This window comes from Micropterus salmoides, unplaced genomic scaffold, assembly GCF_014851395.1.
Source record: "Micropterus salmoides isolate LMB-PRFRI ecotype aquatic unplaced genomic scaffold, ASM1485139v1 Ms_hic_scaffold_12, whole genome shotgun sequence".
Classification (NCBI taxonomy): Eukaryota; Metazoa; Chordata; class Actinopteri; order Centrarchiformes; family Centrarchidae; genus Micropterus; species Micropterus salmoides.
The window spans coordinates 18,685,085-18,708,084 of NW_024040263.1; the positions used below are offsets into that span (position 1 = coordinate 18,685,085).

The following is a 23,000-nucleotide window of genomic DNA, read 5'->3' on the forward strand; positions in this document are numbered from 1 at the left end:
CAATGAAACACCGGGATGGACGATGACATTGACAAGTTATGTAATTAACACGCTGGCATGTGGTGCACTTGCGGATGTGAAAAATGGAAAATAAATAAATAAAACAAGTTCTGTGTCTTTTCGGCGACTTTATAAAACTTACTAACTTAAACCTACTGCTGATGGATAAACTCAGGGGAGCAGACAGGGAGACAATAATAAACTACACCCTAAAAGCTAAACTTGCTAAATAAGTCTACTGGGGTAGAATTCTAACCATTAGATCTGGGAAAATTCATTTGGTTAGTTTTGATGCTCTCCACAGTGATTTTATATTCATGGTGCAGCATCAAGCAGTTTTAATCCTCATCACCTTATAATGGCAGGAAAACACATGACCTCAGAATCATTACAGATAGGACAGTTCATTTTTGCCTTTTGTGTCTTAATTTACTACTTTATACATTTGTAGAAATTAATATAAATAATAGGCAACATGAGAACCACCTCCCTTCTGTATTACAATACATTTTCGGTTTGCCGTCAACTTTGGTACAACTGCCAATATTCAAGTTCTAAAAGGTATCTGCAGCCCTTTCTAATGCAAAGGCATGGATGGTGAGGTTGGAAGGGGGGTTCCAACCTCACCATCCAGGAAAGGAAGACTGTGACATCTCTCAGCAAGGATCAAAACATCACTATCCTACTTGCTGACAAAGGAAGATGCACGGTAGTCCTTAACACAGCGGACTACCAGAACAAGGTCAACACACTACTAATGGACACAAACACATGAGACACTGAGACGAGACCCAACCAGCGGATTCAAGAAAAAGGCCATAGAATGTCTACAACAGCTACAGAAGGACAACACCATCACCCGTGAACAATATTACCGTTTGTATCCTGGAGAAGCCATTCCATGCATTTATGGACTACCCAAGATACACAAAGAAGGAGCCCCACTCAGGCCGATTATCAGCAGCATTAACTCGGTCACCTACAACATTGCCAAACACATTTCTACCATCTTAGCTCCTTTGGTGGGAAACACATCTCACCACATCCAAAACTCCATTGACTTTGTAAACAAAGTTCGAGGACTAAAACTGGATCCAGATGAAACCCTGGTATCCTATGATGTGACTTCTTTGTGCACCTGCATCCTTACCATAGAAGCAGTAGAAACCGTAAGGAAACGGCTAACTCAAGACAACACCCTGGACAACAGAACTAGCCTCAGCCCTGACCAGATCTGTAAATTACTCGACCTCTGTCTAAACACCACCTATTTCCAGTACAACGGGGGATTCTACAGACAGAAGCATGGCTGCGCCATGGGCTCACCGGTATCCCCGATTGTGGCAAACATATACAGCTAGGGGTCATGAGAACACTGCACCACAGAGCGGAAAACATACCAACAAGAGAAGGAACAGAACCACCTGACGGGGGCACTTACAGCCTGTGGATACCTTAAATGGACTTTTGTGAAAACAGCCAAAAGATCCAAGAAGAACAAAACTACAGGGAATGAGGAAAAGAAGGTCAAACGCAACAACATTGTGATTCCATACGTGTCTGGAGATTCAGAGAAGCAAACACAACATCCCTGTGTTCTTTAAACCCAAGAACACACTAAGACAGATACTGGTACACCCCAAAGACCGCACACCCAAACACAAGAAAAGCAATCTAGTGTATGCAGTCAAATGCAGTGAGGAATGCACAGACCTCTATATTGGGGAGACTAAACAACCACTACACAAATGCATGGCTCAACACAGAAGGGCCAACTCCTCAGGTCAAGACTCTGCAGTCTACTTACATCTGAAGGACAGAGGACACTCGTTTGAGGACCATCAGGTGCACATTTTAGACAGAGAAGATGGATGGTTTGAAAGAGGGGTCAAGGAAGCCGTAACCTATTGGCCTCAGGGGAAGATACCATCGATGGTCGTTCAGTCTTGGCCTTGGGTAGTCCTAACGACTGTAACAATCGTTGTTACAGCAACCAGGAACACTAACGAACCAGCAGTATCGACGATCCTGGGAAACGACCCCAATGAGGTTAAATCGCTTAGTTTCCCTGCCAGTCAGTCAGAACTGAAGAAGTCCTTTGGATGAGGGACTAAACGTCTTCCAGTATCTTCAACCCAGTCCAGTTGGTGCTGCAGAGCCAAAGGATCGGGGTCTGAGTGAAGACTGGCAGAGACAGACACAATGAATCAGCTATCAGTTATCAATCCCTTTTGAAGCAATCAATCTGTCCTCACCAGTCCCAGTCTGTCCGTCTCTGTCTGTCCTCATCTCTGTCTCTTGCAGGGCTGGTTGTTGTTCTTGATCAGCTGGGCCTTGATGCGTTCTCCCAGTGTGTTATTGTGATTGGACGCCCAGTCTCTCAGGATGCTGGTGCTGAACTGGTCCTCTGGGTGACAGGGACAACTCAGGACCATCTTCACCATCTCCTCACTGGACCTGGGACACACAGACAGCGACGTTAACGGGGACCCAGGAGTCTCTAAGACGAGTGTCCAAGTGTGTTCCTGTCGTACTTCTCTCTGCGGAGCAGCAGCAGCAGACAGGACAAGACAAAAGAGTCAGAAGACTGATCAGACTGGAGGACAGGGATCATTTCCTGGACATCACTCACCTTTATGTTTAAGGTGCTGCAGGATGGGCATGATTGTCTCCAGGTGGATGTTGTGAGCCAGGAACAGCTGCTGTACTATCCAAAGAAGGTTGGACTTGGTTGAAGATACTAGAAGATGTTTCGTCCCTCATCCAAAGGACTTCTTCAGTTCTGATTTACTGGTAGGGAAACTAAGCTATTTAACCTCAGTGGGGTCGTTTGCCAGAATCGTGGACACGTTTGTTAGTGTTCCTGGCTGTTGTAATGACAGTCATTATGGTTGTTAGGACTACCGTTACCACAGTTACCTCAGAATAAAAGTGGTTGTCTCGAGTTGAAGTGTACGAGTGTGTGAGCTCACAGTAGTGCGGAGCAAAACACAAGACCTTTAGAGGTCTGAAATGTAATTACAAGATTTGTAAAAAATATTTTCGGTTCATTTAGAAACTATGGCGGAGCAAATTAGACTATGGCGGGCTGCCATGGTCTCGTTAATTAATGGGAAACACTGTTTTGATTCCATATGTGTCTGGAGTATCAGAGAAACTCAGGAGGATTTTCAACAAAGACAACATCATACATACATATACACACACACACACACACACACACACATATACATATATATATATATATATATATATATATATATATATATATGACATTCCACGTGACTGATGACGTCTGAGCTTCGGACATCACAAGAGTTTGGCGCCAAACGATGCTGAAATATGAAGGGGGCGTGGCGTGAGCAAGGGCGCGACTGGAGGGCCTTGACGTCACCATTGGATCTGAATTCAGCGGACGAAATGTAGCAAAACATATACTTTTAAATGGTAACAGTGGTGCTTTGAACACACAGTTGTGTATGCAAGCACTCATTTTTACTGCATTTTTAACCACAGCTGTGTTTACAAATGTGTTGCAGCTGATTGGGTAACACCTCTGACACGCCCACCAAACGGGAAGCCCGTTGCCCAACGTTGCACAATGTTGATTGAAAAACTGTTAATTAATAACTAATTTACAAAGTTCAGCTTTCTTTGCAGTGTTTTTTCTGTTCTGTGACTTTATTTTATAACTGTACAATGGGATGACCGGAGGCAGTATGTGCAATCAGTTTGTTGCATTCCTGTTATGCTAACATGAGCTAACGTTAGCAACCGCTAGCTAACGTAACGGATCACCAGTGGCTGAAACCTTGGACCAGACAGTCTGTCCAGACAGTCGTCAACACTTATGATTTTTCATCTGGGGCTGCTCCTTGTTACATGCGCTTTGGGCTGGTAAGTGAAAAAGTTCTGTTTTCAGGCGTAGTAATGTTAATAGAAAGGCTAACGTTAACGTTACTTGAAGTTAGCTGGCTAACACAATGAGGAACTTAGTTAACGTTACTTTAGTCCTATAACGTTACTGTGGAGACAGTCAAGCTCTGCCTTCATATAAGTTAACAAGCTGTTTCTGAACGCAGTGTTTGTAGTAATATGTAGGTTCCTCAAAAAGTGAAAACATTCAATGTGGAACAATATAGAGCCTAGTTTCACTGATATAGGTTAAATGTGATATGAAAACCCCTCCAGTTGTGAGATTTTCAAGTCAAATCAGTTGGAACTGTATAATTATTATGTTTGTATGATAAGTATTTAATATGTTTATATTTAACTTATATCTGTTGTAATCTGTTTTATTAGATCTGTCCTCAAGTGTACCTGAGCACTGAGTTTCCTCGAGCTTCAAAGACATTTCGGTAAGATGTATCCTGAAATAGTGTTGATGCATGGCTGAATGTCAGCGGGGAACCTAATAAACCCCTCAGCCCTTAAATTGCAGACACAAGTTGCCACATCTGAAGTGGCTGTAATATGTATTTGTAAAGGAATATTTTTCCACTGTGGTAATGAAAGTTGCTGAGGAATGTTCAGTTTTTATTTAAATTGAACATTATTTGTTCATTTTGGCAGATGTAGTTTGTGGTCTGGTGAACTGAATTGATTATAAGCAGCTGAGTGTCTTTTATTTAGCATGGCCTCACTGATATAAATGGTATGGACAAAATATCAGAAACACCAGTCCATGTGATCCAAAACGATCATACAGTTGCAACAAAAACTGAACATTATCATTTTTATGAAGGGAGGATTTATTGCAGAAATGTTGGAATACACTGCATTAAATTTAGCTAGATGTACCAAATAAACTGGTAACATTTATCACAACTATAAACTCTGCCCATATCAGATGTTGTGTGGCCTTTATTTTGTAAACTAATCAAAAGTTGGTGTTCATATATTGTGTGCTCATTATCATGCCCATAATCACCTGCCTTGTGAAAGCAGCTCTGATATTGGTGAGTCAGATAAATTATAAAATATTGTATTTTTTAAGAAAATCAGCATTTGATGATGTTCTTGTTGACTGGGCTAGTGGGAAATCTTTATAGTGTTTGTTATATTTGCTCTCACAGGATCAAACATAGTATTGAGGGGCACTACAGCTATCCAAGGTATGTTATCAATGTGCATATTTCTGCATCAGTTGTTGGCTTGCTAATCAGACATGCTGAGGATATAAAAAAATACTACATTGCTAGAACTGGAGCCAACAACATTTCACAGTGGATGACATTTTAACATTAAAGAAGATATTTTAACCCTGACTTGAGACGTAGGTGGGATGTTGTACTGTTTTAGAAAAGTGCATTAGTCCAGCTGTGACTGTGAGATTTCATAAAGAATGTCTATATTTCAGAAATGATTGACAGTGATCAAAAGCCAAGAAAACTATTACAGCATTAAGTGTAAACATTTTTCACTGTAGGCTCTGTTAAAGGCTGTTATAAACTTATGATGAGATGGTTGAACGACTCCTTTATGGTTCTTAAACTGTTTAGTACCTGACTGAAATTCTTTCTCAGCCCTGTTCAGACCAAAAATGGCACTGTTGAGAAAGAACACAAGGGTCTGTGTTGGTGTGGGAATGTTGCTTCAGATAGAAGCTAAATGATGAAACAATATTAGTCTAGTTCAAAATATATTTGATTGGCCAAGTCAATTCTTAGCCACATAATCTTCATTTTGATGCAGCAAAACCTAAGTTTGCTTGAAGAAGAAGGATGCATTTTCTTTTCTTGTCAATGCAGCGGTCCATGTCCATTTCTCAGGTAAAAACTATATTCTTTTTGCCATATAGTCAGCCATCCTGCTTAAAACAAGTAATTGATGCATTATGTTTTTCTATCAAGGCCCAAGTTGGAAACCATTAATCTGCATACATTTATGTGTATAAAATACAGCTTCCAGTTACTTTCTATAAATTGAGCTAATGTTAAGTTACATAGCAGCTATGTAGCTGCTGTAGAAGCTTTCCTGCTCAGCTGCGCAGTCTGTAGGGGAGGGGAGATGTTAGCTAACTTAGCGCTAACCGGCTTCACTTTTCCAGCAGGTGGGAACCAACAGACTTTTCTTGGTCTTGAGAAGCTAACACACTGTAACAGACACCGTACATTTACTGCCAGAATATTTTCCTCCGCTCGGACAATCAAACACTCGCTACGCACCTCCTGATTCAGAGTTACGCTGCTCTTATAACACCATCTGTCACGTATGTTCTGCATAGAACGAGGAGAGGAAGCAAGCTTGAGAGATACACACCATAACTGATTGCCCTGTACAGGCAGATGAATGGCCAAGAGAGCAGAGATCCTCAGGATTTATGACCTTCAGGTGAGTTTAAGATTACCTTTGCTGTAGCAACAATGTCAAGTCAACACAGATTGGGACCTCTGTACTATAATAGTGAAATTTGATAATGATATTGTGTTGTGATGACTAGGAGGATAGAGCCATCTACTTTCAATTTATTACTTGATCACTTTAAAAGCCATTTACAAGCTTATTTTTAAATTCTAGGGCTGCCCTGAAAACATAACCCAATTTCACTCAGATTTTATGTGCTGAGCATGACTTTTCTATCCGTCCAAGAGACCAACTCCATCCATGATTGGTCGCCATACGGTTTACTGACAGTTGCAGAGGCACAAACAGAGAGAGATGTACTATCCACAAGCAGCTCACCTGCGGTTGTTACCAGAGAATTGTTGGTGAAAAAGTTAAAAACGCCAGCTGTGTTTTTTGGGCAGTAAAATATATGGCTGACAATGAAAGTTGAAAGCGGACAGATAGCAGCCTGTACGGAACTGCTTGTGTGAATCTCCACATCCCAAAATTGAGAACTGAATACCAACCCAATGAAGGAATAGTCGAATATTTGGGTCCAGCCCAACTGCACTGGCTTCCAAATCTCTTCTATTGTCATGTTTAAGGTTATAGTTAGCTTCTATTTCTCAGCCATTGTTTAAGTCACTGCGTTTGTTTAAATTTGACTTGTCTTTCAGTAGTTGCAACTGGATGGATTTGTTGTTATTGCTATCAATATTATTATTTTAGAATTATATTGGTAGAACTGTTACATTATATGGTTTGATGTGCTGTAAAAAATATTTGTATAATAATAATTATTTTGATTGTCAATCTAGGAACAACACGAGGTACACATGAGATGTCATCCGACCCTCCATGGCCTCCCAGTGAACCTCTTCAAAACCTGCACTGTAAGTACTCACAGAAATGTCAATATCAACGACAAGTAATATGAAATGGAAATGTAATGTAATGAAATGTACTACGGAAAACCAACTTGAATGCCTCTTCCAGCAACTGACAGGTTTAAAGAGAAAAAAGGAGAGGTTTGTGTTTTTTTGTAGTCTATCTCAAAACAGTGCTAAAATATGATGTGTACAGTGAAAAGGTTGCTGTTGGCTATTAGCATCCCCTTCATAGGCATGGCCAAATTGTTAGAAATTAGGGACAAATCCACTCTTCTCCTTTCATGAAAAAATGTTTTCCAAACCTCCCAAGACCTGGGCTTTGATTCTGTGTGTATTTATGTTAGTAGCATTGTCTTTGAACAGGGCGTACTTTTAGAAAAAAAATGAGTATGTGTACCCAATGTGTAACAAAGAAGAAACAGACATCAGAACATGGCTGGCAAGTGATCGCAAGAGAGCGCAAGCATGTGCCCACTAATGATCACAATAGGTCTAAGTTGAGCAGAATGAAATATATGGTGCATGGATCTCAAAACCTAACTTCCCCATATGAGGACACAGGATTTTAGGAGGCTAAGTTTAGCTGAAGCTAAATAAGGCTTAAGCAGTCTAGTAAAAAAATTAAATGGATATTGCTGATAGGTCATTGTGTAGGTTTACTGTTGGAAGGAAGTATCCCACTGCTGCAGCTCAGCAAGTAAACACATAAGACTAACTTCTAAAAATACTTAGGATATGTTTTGTGGCTTGTCTAAGTCAGACTTCTGAAGTCTCATAACTGTTTCTAATGAACTTTAGAATTTTGTCCTCATTCTCTTACAGTTGAGTCAGATTAAGAAAGCTTATAGCGTCAGTATAGAAAGAAGGAATCATAACAGCCACCAGTAACTCTTAACATTTTGGCATGTGAGTAATGTATCAAGACTGGCTTGGAAAAATAAAAAAATATAAAGTGTGTGGGGGGCACCGATGAGCATGCAGTGCTAGCTTTCTTTTATAATTATCCTCATAATTGGATAGTTTGTATTTTGCTGTGCAAAGAGGAACCAGACATTGCTGAACCTCCTCACTGTGGTTACTGAAACTGAAGCTCCTGGTGCAGTCCGCGTCAGCCAAAGTGAAAGGTGGCTGTGGATGGATTTGTCTGTTTCTCTAGTAACCTGTTACTGTAATAATATTACTTTTCCCAGTAACTAAGTAGTGTAACTAATTACTTTTCTAAAACGGTAATATTATTACTAGTTTCTAAGGCAAGTAACGCTGCGCACCATCCTTGACGTAAATCCACGACTCAGCGGGACCGGACTTTGTTGTTCATGTCCACTGAGAGCCAAACACTAAAGGAAGAATGGAGAATGAGGGAGAGAGGCGCTCTTTCCACAGCTGTAAGTAGCTGCTGACATTATTGTGTCACGGGATGCAAAGAATATTGTCGTCTATTGTAAACTCTGTGCGACCAGCAAAAAGCTTTCAACTGCGAACATTTCTACATTTGATTTATTGAAGCATCTGCAGAAGCAGCACAGTGACGGGAAACTTACAGAAAGAAACTCCGGCAGGTGCTGTCACTGATGCTTGGACTCGTCGGGAGAGAGTGGCGTTAACGCAACGTTTTGTAACTACTGAATTAGGGTTGGGCCGATAGACGATGCCATCGTCTATCTGTGATGGCTGACAGACATCACGACATTGAGCCGGTGTTCTGACGATATATGCTGCCTTTTCAAAATGCTACCGTAGCACAAATTGATAGCAGAGTCTATCAAGTCGCTCTGTCCTGTGGAAAATGCTACCTTGTGTGTTCCCTTTTCCAATCCCATAAAGTTATAACTGTCACAGTATTATGACATCTTTTTTTTTTTATTATTATAGCATCATATCAGGGGTAGCGTATTCTGATTAAGACTAATATCCCCTATCAAATAATGCTCCCACTACAGAATCATTTTATATTGCACCACTACTCACTCCATGTGTAATGTAAGGAGATGGGGAGCATGCTGAAATACGATATTATGCCATCTTTATTTAAGATATCGGTGGTAATGTATTCTGATTTTTTTTTTGATATTGCTGACTCAGCCACTGTCGACGGCATGCCCAACAGCAAGGTTGCACATATTTATGGGCATGGAAACAGACCACGCTTGTGGGTGATACACACGCGCAGAACCGCTAAGTAGCACATCTCGATAGGTAGCATAAATCAACAGAACACCGGCATCGTGATTTTTCACATTATACGACCCTGTGAAAGCAGGTTTTAATGACCACGAACATTCTTCTTATTGTTTTTAAGTATGCTTTGCACCTGCTGTTTAAAAGTCGGGATTTACTTGCTATATTTCTTTATTTTAGCCGGTGGCGTTAAGAAATGTTAGGCCTAGGCCATACCTATGTGTTGTGGTGTGGACAGAGTGGACCCAAACGCAACGCTTAAGATGAACAGGTTTTATTTAGGGAAAATGGGTTGAGGGAGTGGCGGATGCCGGGGAAACACGGGCACGGGGAACCGAGGAGACTGAGACAAGGGAGCCGGGAGGCTCTGGGGTCCGAGGAAGAGAGGAGGCACGGGAGAACTGACTGGGGAGGTTGGTGGAGGAGTGTGGTGGCAGGCTGACTGACTGGGCACGGGGAAGAACCGGGAGGATGCTGTGGAGGAGGTCCGAGGGAAGAGGGCAGGGTGGCGGGTGATGGGAGACGAGGGTGAGTGAACCAGGTCTGGAGCAACGACGATCAAGCAGGGGTTGACTGGAGAACCGGGGTAGAAGTACTGTCAGAGAAGAGGCTGATTGCTGGCAGATGTGGCAGGCAGGAGGAGGTGGCTGACTAGGTGCAGGTGCGGGTTGTTGGCTGGGCTGAGGAGTGGAGGGAGAGAGAGAGGGAGAGCACACGCAGGGGAGGAGACACAGGGAGGCAGGCAGAGTACAGGAAAACACCAGAGGAAAACAGAATCATAAGCAAAAAGAGAAATAAAAAGGACACTCACAGTCAGCCAGGCTGCCACCACAACACCTATGCTTTGTAAAAACCACACTCCTTGCTGCTGTTATGGATATGATGTTAGTTAAAAAGTCGGGAGAGACTGCTTTGTGTAGGGGTGCAGGGGTGGTAGCAGTATTTCCCACAATTAGCCCTTAATTTGGATAATTATCAACACTGACCCCACATACTGATTTCCCAAATTTTTACTAAGCGTATTTAAAATCATTTTTGATGCAGACCTTTCATTTGGTTCCCTGCATGTCTATGTATCTCCAAGGGGTCGGCCACAAAATGGCAAGAAACACCGTGTGTTCTCAAGCGGCATGTTTCCTGTCTGCAGGCGAGAAGGGTCCAGCTTCAGCCTGCAGACAAACGTGACAGAGTTGAACTTCCATATATGGTTTGTCCCAGAAGCCACTGCACACAAAACCTGATGAAGTTTATCTCAACCGCTCGGCCCACGCACAGCTGTTAAATAAAAAAAAAAAGAGCCGTTAAGAAAGAGGTGTCAACGTAGTAATCAGTGTACGTTATGTGTTAATATTTACTATACTATAATTATATATTATTAATATAGTACATTTATATTATAATTTCTGCAAATATTTATTTATAATAGCCTAATGATAATAATAATAAAGCAATGTTTCAATTCATACCATTGTTGTATATTTATTTCTTCCAAAGTGATTTTAAGTTTCACAAACCAAGAATATTAATTTAATGTAAAATCACGAGCGAGATGTGTCTCGATTTATGTTAAAACTTTACAACATTACTGAGAATTTAATGACAGAATAACAGCGGTACGAACATTAACAGTTTCGTTCGGCTGTTGCTGGACACGTCTGCTGTGTTGGCTGCAGTGGTCTGTGTGACTGGGGGAGCTAACCGTAGCTAGCTAGCTATTCCTGACAGCCCCCCGAAGTATATTCCTCTTACCCCAACCATCACAGGGTGTCTGCCTAAAGTTATTGATTATATGCATGTCGACCAGTTAACCCTACAGCACATCGGCCGACCTCCATTGTGTTGCTGTGCAGCCTCCGGTAACGTTACCTCAGCTATATAACACCCGTTAGCACCATGGTCGGCACTTGCGGAGCTTCTCAACTCCGAAAACGTTTGAACACATTTTTGATTCACTGCCAATTTTCATAAAACTGCCGATCTTCGAAATCTACACAGTTGATTTCTCGCCTAAAAACTGCTCAGAAGAGTATTTAAAGTTCTGTTGTTGGCTTCTAAAGAATAAAACGGTTTGCATTAGGATCTATCCTGTACGTGAGCTGAGATTAACGTCATCACGTTTTGTGTGCGGTGTCTTTTGGGACAAATAATATTTGGTAGTTCCACTTCCATCAACTTCCGTCAGGTCTGCGGGCTGCAGCTGGATATACTTGGGGTGCTTCTCAGGTCTCTTATTTGTCGTTTCCTTGCTCCTCGCTCCTTCCTTGAACCGGAAGTTGTTCCGCTCTGCCATCTTGTGGGCCGCTCCGAGGAGTCACTAAACTGCACCAAAGTATCTAATGAAGCGAGCAAAGCATCTGATGAAAGCAGCCGGCAGCTCCGCGAGTAAAATCAATTGATGAAAGTGTGAATGAAAGTGCTGCTGCGCTAAAAAAAAAGAGGGTCAGATTGATATGATGGAACGCAGTGATTGATCGATGAGGAGTGATGTGACATGCACATAAAATGTATGCAGTAGTGTTAAACAATATCAGTAGAGGAAATAAACGGAAAGCCAAAAACTGAGCGTCACCTTTGATACAAGTTACATCATTTCAATTTCCCTTAAACATTTAGGCTAATTAATTCCAAGACACCATGATCATATTCTTGGTTATTCAATAACGAATTTACATTCAGAATCAACAAATTTAAATGCAGATAATATCAGCATTGGGCCAGTAGAAATTATCCTGTGCCTTTGATCAGCTGTCGCCGTCATCAGAAACGAACGTCGCTTTATGTGACGCTTCAGAAGAAAGGACATCTTATGTCTCAAACATATTTCCTCATTCCTTCTCTACTGGCTGGGTTTGGGTTAAGACGCAAGGAAAAGATGCAAGTGAGGGAAACGTGGATGCAATTAAGAGACAAGAAGCACCCTCTTATTTGTCGTTTCCTCACTCCTTGCTTGAATCGAAAGAATTCCGCTCCGCCATCTTGCAGGCTGTCCCAAAGCTCTTATTTGTGCTCCGAGGAGCGAGGATCAAGGAGCGATCTCTAAGGAGCTATGAGCGAGGATATACCAGTGCATCCTTTGCGGAAGTCTTTTACTGACCGACACGCCACCTTACTAGGTAGTTGTTATATTGATTGGACACTGCAGCTGATCGGACTGATCTGATTCATCATGACAGATAACATTAAACTCAAGTGTATCACTGCAAAGAGTTGGTTTGTTTTATGATTCACTTAAAATCTTCATAGTAGGTCTGAACAACAAAAACCCCACACACAACTTTCTTCATTTAGGCCTATTAGAAAGATTTTCTTTTTCTTTTATTTCTCCCATCAACTTTTATTATGGAGACAATTAAAGTCAGTCGGAGAGTCTGTCAGCAAGAAACATGTTTTACATCATTTATCTCATTTCTATTCAGTCACATGTGAGGCTGCTCATTCCTGTGTTTAGTCAAATAAACAACAATAGCCTAAATAGTAAACACTTAGCCTAAGGAGTCGGACTTGTAACTAAACTGCACTGAAGTCTTTAATGAAGCAAGCAAAGGAAAAAAAAGCCGCTCATCCAGCCGATCTCACCTACTGCATCTGATGAAATCAGGCGGCGGCTCCGTGAGTAAAATCAGCTGATGAAAGTATGAATGAAAGCCGCTGTGCTAAAAAAAAGAGAAAAAAAAAGTCGGTTTTATATGATGGCGCGCTTTGATTGATCGGCGAGGAGCGATGTGACTTGCAAATAAATTGTATTCAGTAGTGTTAAACGATATCAGTAGAGGAAATAAACGGAAAGCCAAAAACTGAGCGTCACCTTTGATATGAGTTAGGCCACATCATTTAAATTTCCCTGAAACATTTAGCCTAATAAATCCCAAGATTGCATGAACATATTCTGGGTTATTCAATAACAAATTCACAATCAGAATCAATAAATAAAAATGCAGATAAGATGGCCTAAGCATTGTGCCTGTAGAAATGATCCTGTGCCTCTGAGCAGGACACAGGGCCTATAGTTGGCCTAACCTATAATTATTGATTTGCAGGTGTTTGGTAACAGCTACAGAGAGAATTATGCTGCTCTGCACTGATAACTGAGACTTTATTAGTATCAGAAAAGTGCATGTGTGCAGACACAAACTTCATTAAAAGTGTGTAGGCCTACAGCTGTTAGAGCTGACTGACAGCTAATCCTGCTATGATCCTGCCGTTGTCATCACAAACGGACGTCGCTTGACATGACACTTCGGAGTAAAGGACGTCTCATGTCTCTAAAAACAAATTTCCTCATGCCTTCTCTCCTGGCTTGGTCTCTCCATGCATCCCCGGTGTGCGGGAGTAAGACGCAAAGAAAAGTTAGGGAAATGTATAAATGAGCCTTTAGACTCAGAGCAACAACATCGGCGGGTTTTGGAGTTAAAACGGCGAATTTTTTTCAATCAGTAATTTCGCCCTCAGCACTTTTGTTTTCAACACAATCTTTATTGCTTATCTTTATTTGCTTATGATTCCATAAAACGACACATTTAAACCTCCCTATTATATTATTTAAGTAAAAGTGCTGCTGATGGAATAAAATTATGCATAGTCGCTTTTTCCACAAAACTCTGTAAAGTAAGTAGTAAAATGAAATTTTATTTAGCTCAAGATTCAAGTTATCACTCAACACCAAACAATCGCATTAAGAATCTGGAAATGGAGAATGTTCAAAATTACTGCAAAAAAGAATGAAAACAAATTATTAGTATTCCAGTGGAATTTAATTTTAATAAGCATCAGTGAATCAGTGTAATTTAGTATGCGGAAATTAAAGTTTTTTTAAAATTGTATTATATTTCAGTGAAGGTTTACTCAGTTTCGACAAATATTTTGAGTATTCTTATTTGGGTTTACGGTGTATCTGCGATCTTTATTAGTAACCTGTTTATATTGTGTATATTTTGTGTGTATTTTTGGATTAGCGCCTTACCATTAACCTATTTATAATTATGATACTCCCCATTAGCCTATTTAAATATGCTTGTGTGTACATTCGGCACCTTAATGATAATCATTTATTCTTCAACTTTTAATTTTTTCTTTAATTTATTATAATTTTTTTTAATATTTGCACTCTTTCCTACTGTATACTGCAACTCCTACACAACAATATCCCTCAAGATAAATAAGGTACTATCTTATATTAAATGTGGATGTTATTGTGCAACATGTGACTGTAAAAAAAATCCTGACACAAAATACTACTGTACTTTATTGATGTAGTGTCCACTGTGCACTTGTGTGTTTTAACTTCATAGTTGCTATTTATCTGGCATTTCATACGAGTCCCAATGTGATAGGAATGGAGTATAATTGTCATTAAATTAGCCTTTAACTTTTAGGACATTATTACTTGGTATCAGTTGGAAATGTTCTCATACATCACATAGTTAAGCTGCAAAACTGTCAATTGAATCAAGCACTCTCTGAAGCGCCAGTGACATTTGAAGCTTTGGACGTCATCAGTCATGTGATATTTTTAATTTGACACAAGCCACAACACAATGTTTTCAAAAAGTGTACTTCACAGGACTGGATCAAAGCTTCATGCTTGTGATTGTCTTTCACTGTGTTTCATTTCTTAAATATACATATTTATTAATGGGTTTTTGTGAAATCCCCTACAACTGAGTGGCCTGTGCATCAGAAATGAGTCCTGAAAAACAAACAGTAGATCAGTTGGAATGGGTATGGCTTTTCAAAAATGTAGGAGCTACAACAGCAAAAGCATGGTCACCTATGGATTTAAAATGTTATCTGGGAACAGATAAAATACCTTGATTAGATGATAGAGAGCTCAATAACTCTGCTATATGTGCAGGGGCCAGGCCATTCAAGATCTTGTGCCTAATTAGTGCCAATTTGAAGTCAGTTCTGTGTTTTACTGGACGCCAATAATGACGCATTGGAACCTATGACTAGTTTTTGTTAAAACTTAGCTGCTGCATATATATGCATTTATTATTCAAATTATTTGACAACATAACATTAACTCATGTTATTTGAAGTACAACAGACAGTAGAGGGCACCAGCACCAAAGGTAAAGCTTTGCCAACCTCCAGCTTGACAGAGCTCTAGTTGAGGTTTTGTTACACATATTCACATATACTGTTTGATGCACTGTAACACAGTAGAAGATTAAAATTTCCTTATATGCTGTTCCTCTATGTTCACTTACAGTATCACTTCATGAACCAGTTATGGATTGCCACACGGATTCATCAGTCACAAAATAGTTTAACTGAGTATATTTCTTTCTAAATTTCGATGTCACATACTGAGCACTGGCATAGCTTAGGTGACAGATGCAAGATGTCTGAGTGAGTTATTTCATCTTGCCTTGACGAGTGACAGAGTGACACCCTTTGGTGTGGTGCATTTTGCAAAATGCTGTGACAGCTCCATCTCTCAATTGTTGGCTTCTCCAGTCGCCTCTGTGGCATAATAGACCTGTCATCAGCATCGTCCTCCACCATCCCTCTTCTGCTTTTGTCTAGACAGCAGTTTATCAAACATCTTCAGCCGTTTTTTTTTTTTTTTTGCAAGCACAGATAAGGAATGTCAAATGTGGCGTTTTCAATACCACAGTGCCAGATTGGAGATAGATAAATGTTTGACCTCCTTAGGCACTGTCTACGGTTTCTGCACAAGTATAGATTAATGTGCTCACTTGGAACTTGCTCACTGCATCTTAGAGTCATTTAGCAGAAATCTAATTTTCTTCTGTGGTGCAAAATCATTTCACCCATTTACAAAATAAATCATCTTGCTTGAAACATTTTCTTGAACAAAATGTCATTCCTCTCAATTTTGTTTCTGTCCCTTTCTCATGGTAATTTGTAATTCTCAAAGCAAGCAAACAGGTGAAATAGTCTGAATCCTCTTGCAGATGTTTTCATTACTTTTAGGCATCAATAAACTTAACAGGGCCATATCTACCCCTGAGGACACTGAGGTCGTTTTAGCAACCTGGTGTTTACATTACACATTGTAGTTATTGTTAAAAAATATTCTTAGGGTTAATTGATGTAACAGGGAAAGGTAAGGCAGGTCTAGCTTGGAGTCATTAACTGACCCCACAAGTGTTCACTGACCTTCCAGCTCTAGTTATTTCTTACGTGTAACTGTCCTTGTTAGGGAGACAACACTGATTAGTTGAAGACAGTATATCAGGCATCAGGCTAACAGATATGTGTTCTCTGGGAATCTGGCAAGGTTGAGTCTTACAAGAATGTTTACATGATCTTACTGGCTCCACAGATTACAACTCATGGATAGTAATAGATTCCAATTTGACACTGCGTCTCCTCGGCCAGGCTCAATAAACCAAGCTATGTTAAGTCTTCATCTGTCAACTTCTTCTTAACACCTGAACCTGACTCCCAATATTTCTTCACCAGTTATTTTATAGGCTGATTCTAGTGTTTACAGACTCTTATATGTAAATTAATTAGAACATTTTAGACACTTCACCTTTGTTGAAATTTTCTGTGGGGGGGATTAAGAAGAGGTTAAGAATTAGGCCTTTTGGTCCTGAATAAGGTATTGGCGGTGGGGATTGATTAAAATGTGAAGCATTAAAAAACAATGTCATATTGTGATTATGTAGCAGTGCACTGAATGTAATGATATTCAGATCTATTTCCTTTCCTACCCCAGGTCATCCTTAGCTTCCTCTTTACCAGGCAAACTGTCTGCTGCAATGACCAGCAAGAGTTTGTGGAGATGCAGAACCTTCTCATTGTGTCTTACTTTATCTATAAAGAAACACACATTGTGTGCACACACACATTTCTATTTCTGAGTGTGTGCCCTCTGACCACTGCAGCTGCACCTCTTCAGCACAAGTAGCTATAATTGCCCTTTTCCCTCCAATTTAAATGTGCTTGTTTGGCATGACATAAAAATAAATTTATGTTGCCAGTGCATATAAGAGAAAATAGTGGATAGAGAAAAAGAAAGCAAAAGAAATTACAATACCAAGCAGTTGTATTAGAAAATAATTTAAAAGAAGATTAGCAAAAATCCCGATGTATCTTGGATATCCTAATTTTATCTTCTGTAATGTTGCTAAGATGTCCATCCAGCCAGATTATACAGATACTGTCATGTTAGAAGCTCCATGTATGGTCATTTTATGCATACACTTATACACTTAAAATATTACTGTCTTTAAAATCTCATGTATGTCCACATAGGTTATTTTATCTGTCTGCCTTGCCTTGTAGCAGCAGGTAATGATCTGAGCTGCTATAGTCTTGCTGTGTTTCTGTCTTAGCCCAACAGAGAACAACATTTTTCTATCATCTGACAGGGTCATAAAGCCTGAAATAGTTTTTTAAATTATGTTTTTTTTTATTTCTATTTATTTAACTTACCTGTATGTTCCATTTGGCGGAGCATACACAATCTTTTATGTCAGCACCCTAGCAGTTTAATAGAACAACTGAAACAAAATAAAAAGAACTGACAGAAATTAGTGAAACGAAACACTTACAATAAACAAGGTATTTGCTCAGAGAAACCTATCACATGGAGGTAGAGACCGAGTATGTTCTTGATGAGGTACAAGTGGTTTGATTTTTAGGGGACACTGTTTTTTTTATTCCATGAGACCACTGCAATAACAGCTCCAAGAGCATTAAACCGGTCACTGGAGCGTGTTAAACAAGAAGTGTTAGAGCAGCAAAGATGAGATACAAGATAAAACTTTTCCAACAACACTGTATCAGTACCAGTGGTTATTATATCTCTCAGACAGGGGAGGCCAACCAACTGTATCATATAGAAAGCAGTGGTGAGTGTTGCAATTATCAGCTGTGATGAACCAGAGGGCAGAGTGGTAAATGTAATCTAGTGGCGTCAGAAGGGAGGCAGCAGCATATTTGAAATCCCCATGATCCAGAACTGAGAAGAAAACTGATGCAACAATCTTATTTTCACTAGTCAGAGGGAAGCTTTCAGAGGGAACATTTTCTTATCAAGCCAGATGCCAAGATATTTAGATTCTGTGACCCTTTCAGTAGTGGAGAAATGCATATTATTGTCATTAATTTCTCTGAATTTGGACAGTTGCATGACATTTGTTTTATTTTGGCATTAAGTACTAATATAAGGTTAGTAAGGGCATCTTGCAGTGCAATAAACCTGCATTAATTGACAGCCAATGACTGACACCTGTAACCCCGTTAGCTCTATGTGTATATTTTGGCCACTTTGGGGCAGCTAACAAGCTACACTGACATCACTTAACAATGCTAAAGTGGATTTAATTAGTATTTTTTATAACAATAGACCAAATAACTATGTGTAATATGAAAAGGGTCACTTCAAGTGACAAATTAACAGCAAATTATCACCTGACTATGTGCATTTTCCCTCTGCTCTACAGAGTATTATAGCACTTTTCAGTTCATTGTTTTAATTTTCCTGCAACTTTTGTGTTTGGGTTCACTCTCACTTAAATCCACTTTACCTGCTTGGCATTAAATAGCAGACAGGCATAGTTGGCAACCACCTGAGGGGGTTTGAGCGCTTCTCGGATGCGCTTAAATTTTGCTTTTTTTGAGAGTGTCAATGGGATCATAGTCATTTGATTCATTGTTATGTAACATATTAATAAGAGTGTCTTTAAAGGAGTTGTAATTTCTCAGTGACTAATTGGACAGAATCAGAAAAACACACAGGAGGTTATAGTCGGCGTAAAGGCACATTTAAAAAAAATATTTAGGACACATGCTGAGGGAAGGTGTCTCTATTATTCTTATTCTTATAATAATAATAATAATAATAATATGATAATGATAATAAGTATTTAATACATCTATTTAGATTTGGATATGTATCTCCAAAACAGATATGTTCTCACTCACTGGATGGTCAATATGTGCGCCCAGACATGCAAATAGACAATGTGTGTAGTTGTGTGGGTTGTTGGAGGCCCTTGACGCCCCCACCCACCCACCCACCCCCTTTACCTCCAGATCTCTCTCTCTCTCTCTCTCTCTCTCTCTCTCTCTCTCGTGTTTTTCTGCCCACCCCGTTCTCATTCCATCAGGTCCTGCGACCGCCTCATCTCCTCCACCAGAGCGCGAGGATCAGACAGAGGGGAGTGTAGGAGGGAGGGAGAACAACAGCAGCATCACTGTCAGCCGTCTCCCTCGCTGGGGGAGAGAGGGAGAAAAAGAGAGAGGTGGGGAGAGAAGAAGTGGAGAGAGTGACGAGAAAAGAGGAGAGAGTGAGAAAAAGAAGTTTTCAGTTGGAGGGAGGACAAGCAAGAGAGAGTTTGGAGTGAGAGCGTGGTGGGTGGTAGTGGGGGTATTGAGAGCTTCATATTCCCTTTTCTTTAATCAGCTGCGAGCACCACTTGCCTTCTCTTTTTCTCCTTCTCCCCTCCTTCTCCTCCTCCTCCTCCTCCTCTTCTTCCTCCACTCTGCCCCTCTTCTCGTCCCTACTCTCCACGCCCAGCTCCCGCCGTGGGGTCTCAGCTCTCCATCTCCCTCCCCCCCTCCCTCGCTCCCTACCTCCCCCGGGCCCTGCTGGGCGCCTCCGGGCTGCTCCGCCGCAGGAGGATGTCTCGCAGGGAGTCTCCGCCGCCGCCCTCATCACCTACACCTCCACAGCTGCTGGGAGGGCGGAGAGGAGAAGTGGATTGCGCGGATCGTCCGGAGCGCGCCGAGCCGCTGTCGGACGCTGAGAGGGAGATAATCCAGGACACGTGGGGACACGTCTACAAGAACTGTGAGGACGTGGGGGTATCCGTGCTCATAAGGTGAGTTTTTATTATCAAGAGGTGAAAGCCGAGGATTTTATTGGCACTGTTGAAAACTCCCATGTTTGTCTCAGTGTGTGTAAACTTTCGAACAAGAGATCACTGAATACATTGCAGATGAAGAAGCTTAATTTTAAGGCTGTGTGTTGATGTAACGCCTGCTGTTTGAGCTTTCTCTGTCTGTTGCTCTATTTGGATGTAGGTGCTTTATTCTCACAGTAAATCCTGGTACTCTCTATTAATTCCCTGTGATCAATTCACCATACAGTGCGTCATTATTAATAAGTGGTTGGATAGTAAAGTAATTTGTAATTATAGGCCTACTACACATGAAGGCAACAGAAGAAAGGTATTTTCTTTTTTTCTAAACAGTAGGCCTAATTGTAAAAACTTTGTGTAATATTAAAGGCTCACTTGACTCTGCTGATATAAATGGAGATTCACCTTGCATAAGGTTCTTTCAACCACCTCGCTTTTTTGTTGCTGATGAATATCCAAGGAATACAGAGATCACATGCACCAAATGTGAGGAGAAAATGAGCAAAAGAATTCATACAATGTTTGAAAAACATAATTAGCACATCTGAATAGTGCATCAAAGGTATAAATATTAGCAGTAGTAGCAAGAATCTGTGATGGTTGATATAGCATTAACAAAATCTGTAAAAAGCTTTACAGATAATGTTTTAATGCTGTAGGCCTAAATGTTTCTCAATTATTTGGTCCAGTAGCTTCTGAATGAGCCGACCGCTTTGCTGTCTTCACAGGTTATAGAGAGGTTTAGGTTTATGTTTGTGGCAGGGGGGTCAAGGCTACTAGAGCACAGAGTAAACCTTCATAGGGTTAATTTCTGCAAATCCCTATCCCCTGTTGAGCGGTAGCCATTATGCCTTAGCAGCCACGGTCAGAACAGCAGGTCATGTGACGCCTGCAGGTGCAAAACGACTTTTCCCGTGCACAATCATTACAAAAGGCACAGCTGTCAAATTAATAGCTTAGTCCTTACTCGCTGTAGTGGCTGTTGTGGTTTAGACTGAAGTGCTTCCCAGATTTTTTTCCTCACGTTTATCACACCAAACTCTCACCTACAACCATGTATTCATTTAAAGCGTCCCCTTAAAGAGCAGCTTTTGTTTTTGTTGACCTGGTTTAACTTCTCACCTTGTTGCTGATGTAGGTGTGCAATTCAGGTGTGTCGGTACACTATGACATCACTATGGATGTGGTTACAGGTGCATCAAACCAGAAACTTACCCCAAGAGGACAAGTTTGGAAACGCTGCCGACCCCGTTTTGCGTTTCAAGACTCCAGAGGGCGTTGTAGTGAAGACGGACAAAAACGGAGGACTTTAGAAAATATGATTGGGTGCTCTCTGATTGGGTGTTATAAGTCATGCAAAGCACAAACACGATGCTACTGAGAGTTTTTGAGTTGGTAAATATTCTGTACCATGCAGTTAACACTTAGGCCTATCTGCCTACAGTTGTAAGCTACTGTGCACGTCGCCGGTTACTTTGCCACGACTCCCAGTCTGTTTTCTGCCACAGTCCCGTGTTACATTCAGTAACAGTCCCAGCTCGTTATTGTTGAAAAATCTGGTCTGATTCATCGCCTGCATTTCTTTATTCTTTCGCCAAATCTTCTGTAACTTCAGGAAAGACCATCTGCTTCATGTTTACACTGGCACACACTTGTTCAGTTTACCTGAACAGCCAATCGATGTGCGTTTTCAGTCGTTTTAATGTAGACAGAGATCAACTCCAAAACAAACTAAAACGCTGGTGTGGATGGAGATCATATTCATTTTAATTCTGTTTGTAAACCAAAACAGAGTAGTGTGGATGAGGCCAGTTTACACCATGTGTTGAGGCACTAGCGTGCACACACACACACACACACACACACACATCTAGTACTGCAACCATTCCCTCAACCTCTCACCAATGACTGAGCTGTCACAAGTGTAGAGAAGGAAGGAACATCACATTCCTCTCTCATTAAGATGCTGAAGAAATACTCCATATTCCACTTCTCCTCCATTACAGTATGATAAGACACTGAGGATAAGTCTCTGAGATTGTGAATGTGTTGAATATGCGCCTTGTGCATTTACATTTATCTTGGGTAAAATTCATCTATAGAAGACAGTTTATGCCTCATACATTTTTATCTTTGTTAGTACTGTAAGCACCTTGTTGTTATGCACAGCTCTAGTCTTGCTATACCATTGCTTCTGTCTTCTTAAGCTGTGAAAACATACCCATGACCAATAAAATCTAAAAATTTTCCCAGACTCTAATCTTCAACAGGCAGTAATTCTCTGAAGCTTCACTGCAACACACTGTGGTTATCCTGCTTCTTTTCATGTTTTTCAAAAAATACATATATCACAGAAGAAAGACTTGGTTCGGTTGAATGTCCTCAGCTCCTTAAGGGCTTGTTAAAATGGACAGCGAGTTGTAGCAAAGGAGACCGATGAGTGAGACAAACTGATTTTTGGTTTGGGGTGATGAGAATTCCTGAGGGAGAGAGTGGAAGGGGCAGAGAGCATCCTTTGTACATAATGTACATATGTGTGTGTCTTGTGTGCTTATCTGTGGATGACAGCAACAAGCTTTGGCACTTAACTGTCACTCCTTTCAAATCTCTTGTTCTCTTGGCATATTTTCTCCTCCCTTGATGAAAAGATGACATTCTTCTTGCTCTAAAATCTCAGTTGGCGATGCTGACCATTAAAATCAATTATGTCAACATTGCCAAGCACATTACACATCCAGGAACTAGGTTTGCTGACTGTGGTGTA

The 23,000-nt window shown here is 40.7% G+C and overlaps 1 protein-coding gene and 1 long non-coding RNA gene across 2 annotated transcripts in view; both read left to right on the forward strand.

Annotated features, from left to right (window-relative positions):
• Positions 1-3,638: 3,638 nt before the first annotated feature.
• On the forward strand, positions 3,639-5,431 carry LOC119899306. Its single transcript, XR_005443790.1, has 3 exons — positions 3,639-3,897; positions 4,303-4,358; positions 5,076-5,431. It is a non-coding gene; the product is annotated as an uncharacterized LOC119899306 (long non-coding RNA).
• Positions 5,432-6,230: 799 nt separating this feature from the next.
• Positions 6,231-23,000, forward strand: part of cygb2 (cytoglobin 2) — a 37,447-nt gene continuing 20,677 nt past the window's right edge. The window contains exons 1-3 of the mRNA XM_038713830.1: positions 6,231-6,333; positions 7,146-7,220; positions 19,484-20,197. Coding sequence (XP_038569758.1) covers positions 19,998-20,197 — 200 coding nt within the window. The 5' untranslated portion in view covers positions 6,231-6,333; positions 7,146-7,220; positions 19,484-19,997. The remainder of the gene's footprint in view (positions 6,334-7,145; positions 7,221-19,483; positions 20,198-23,000) is intronic.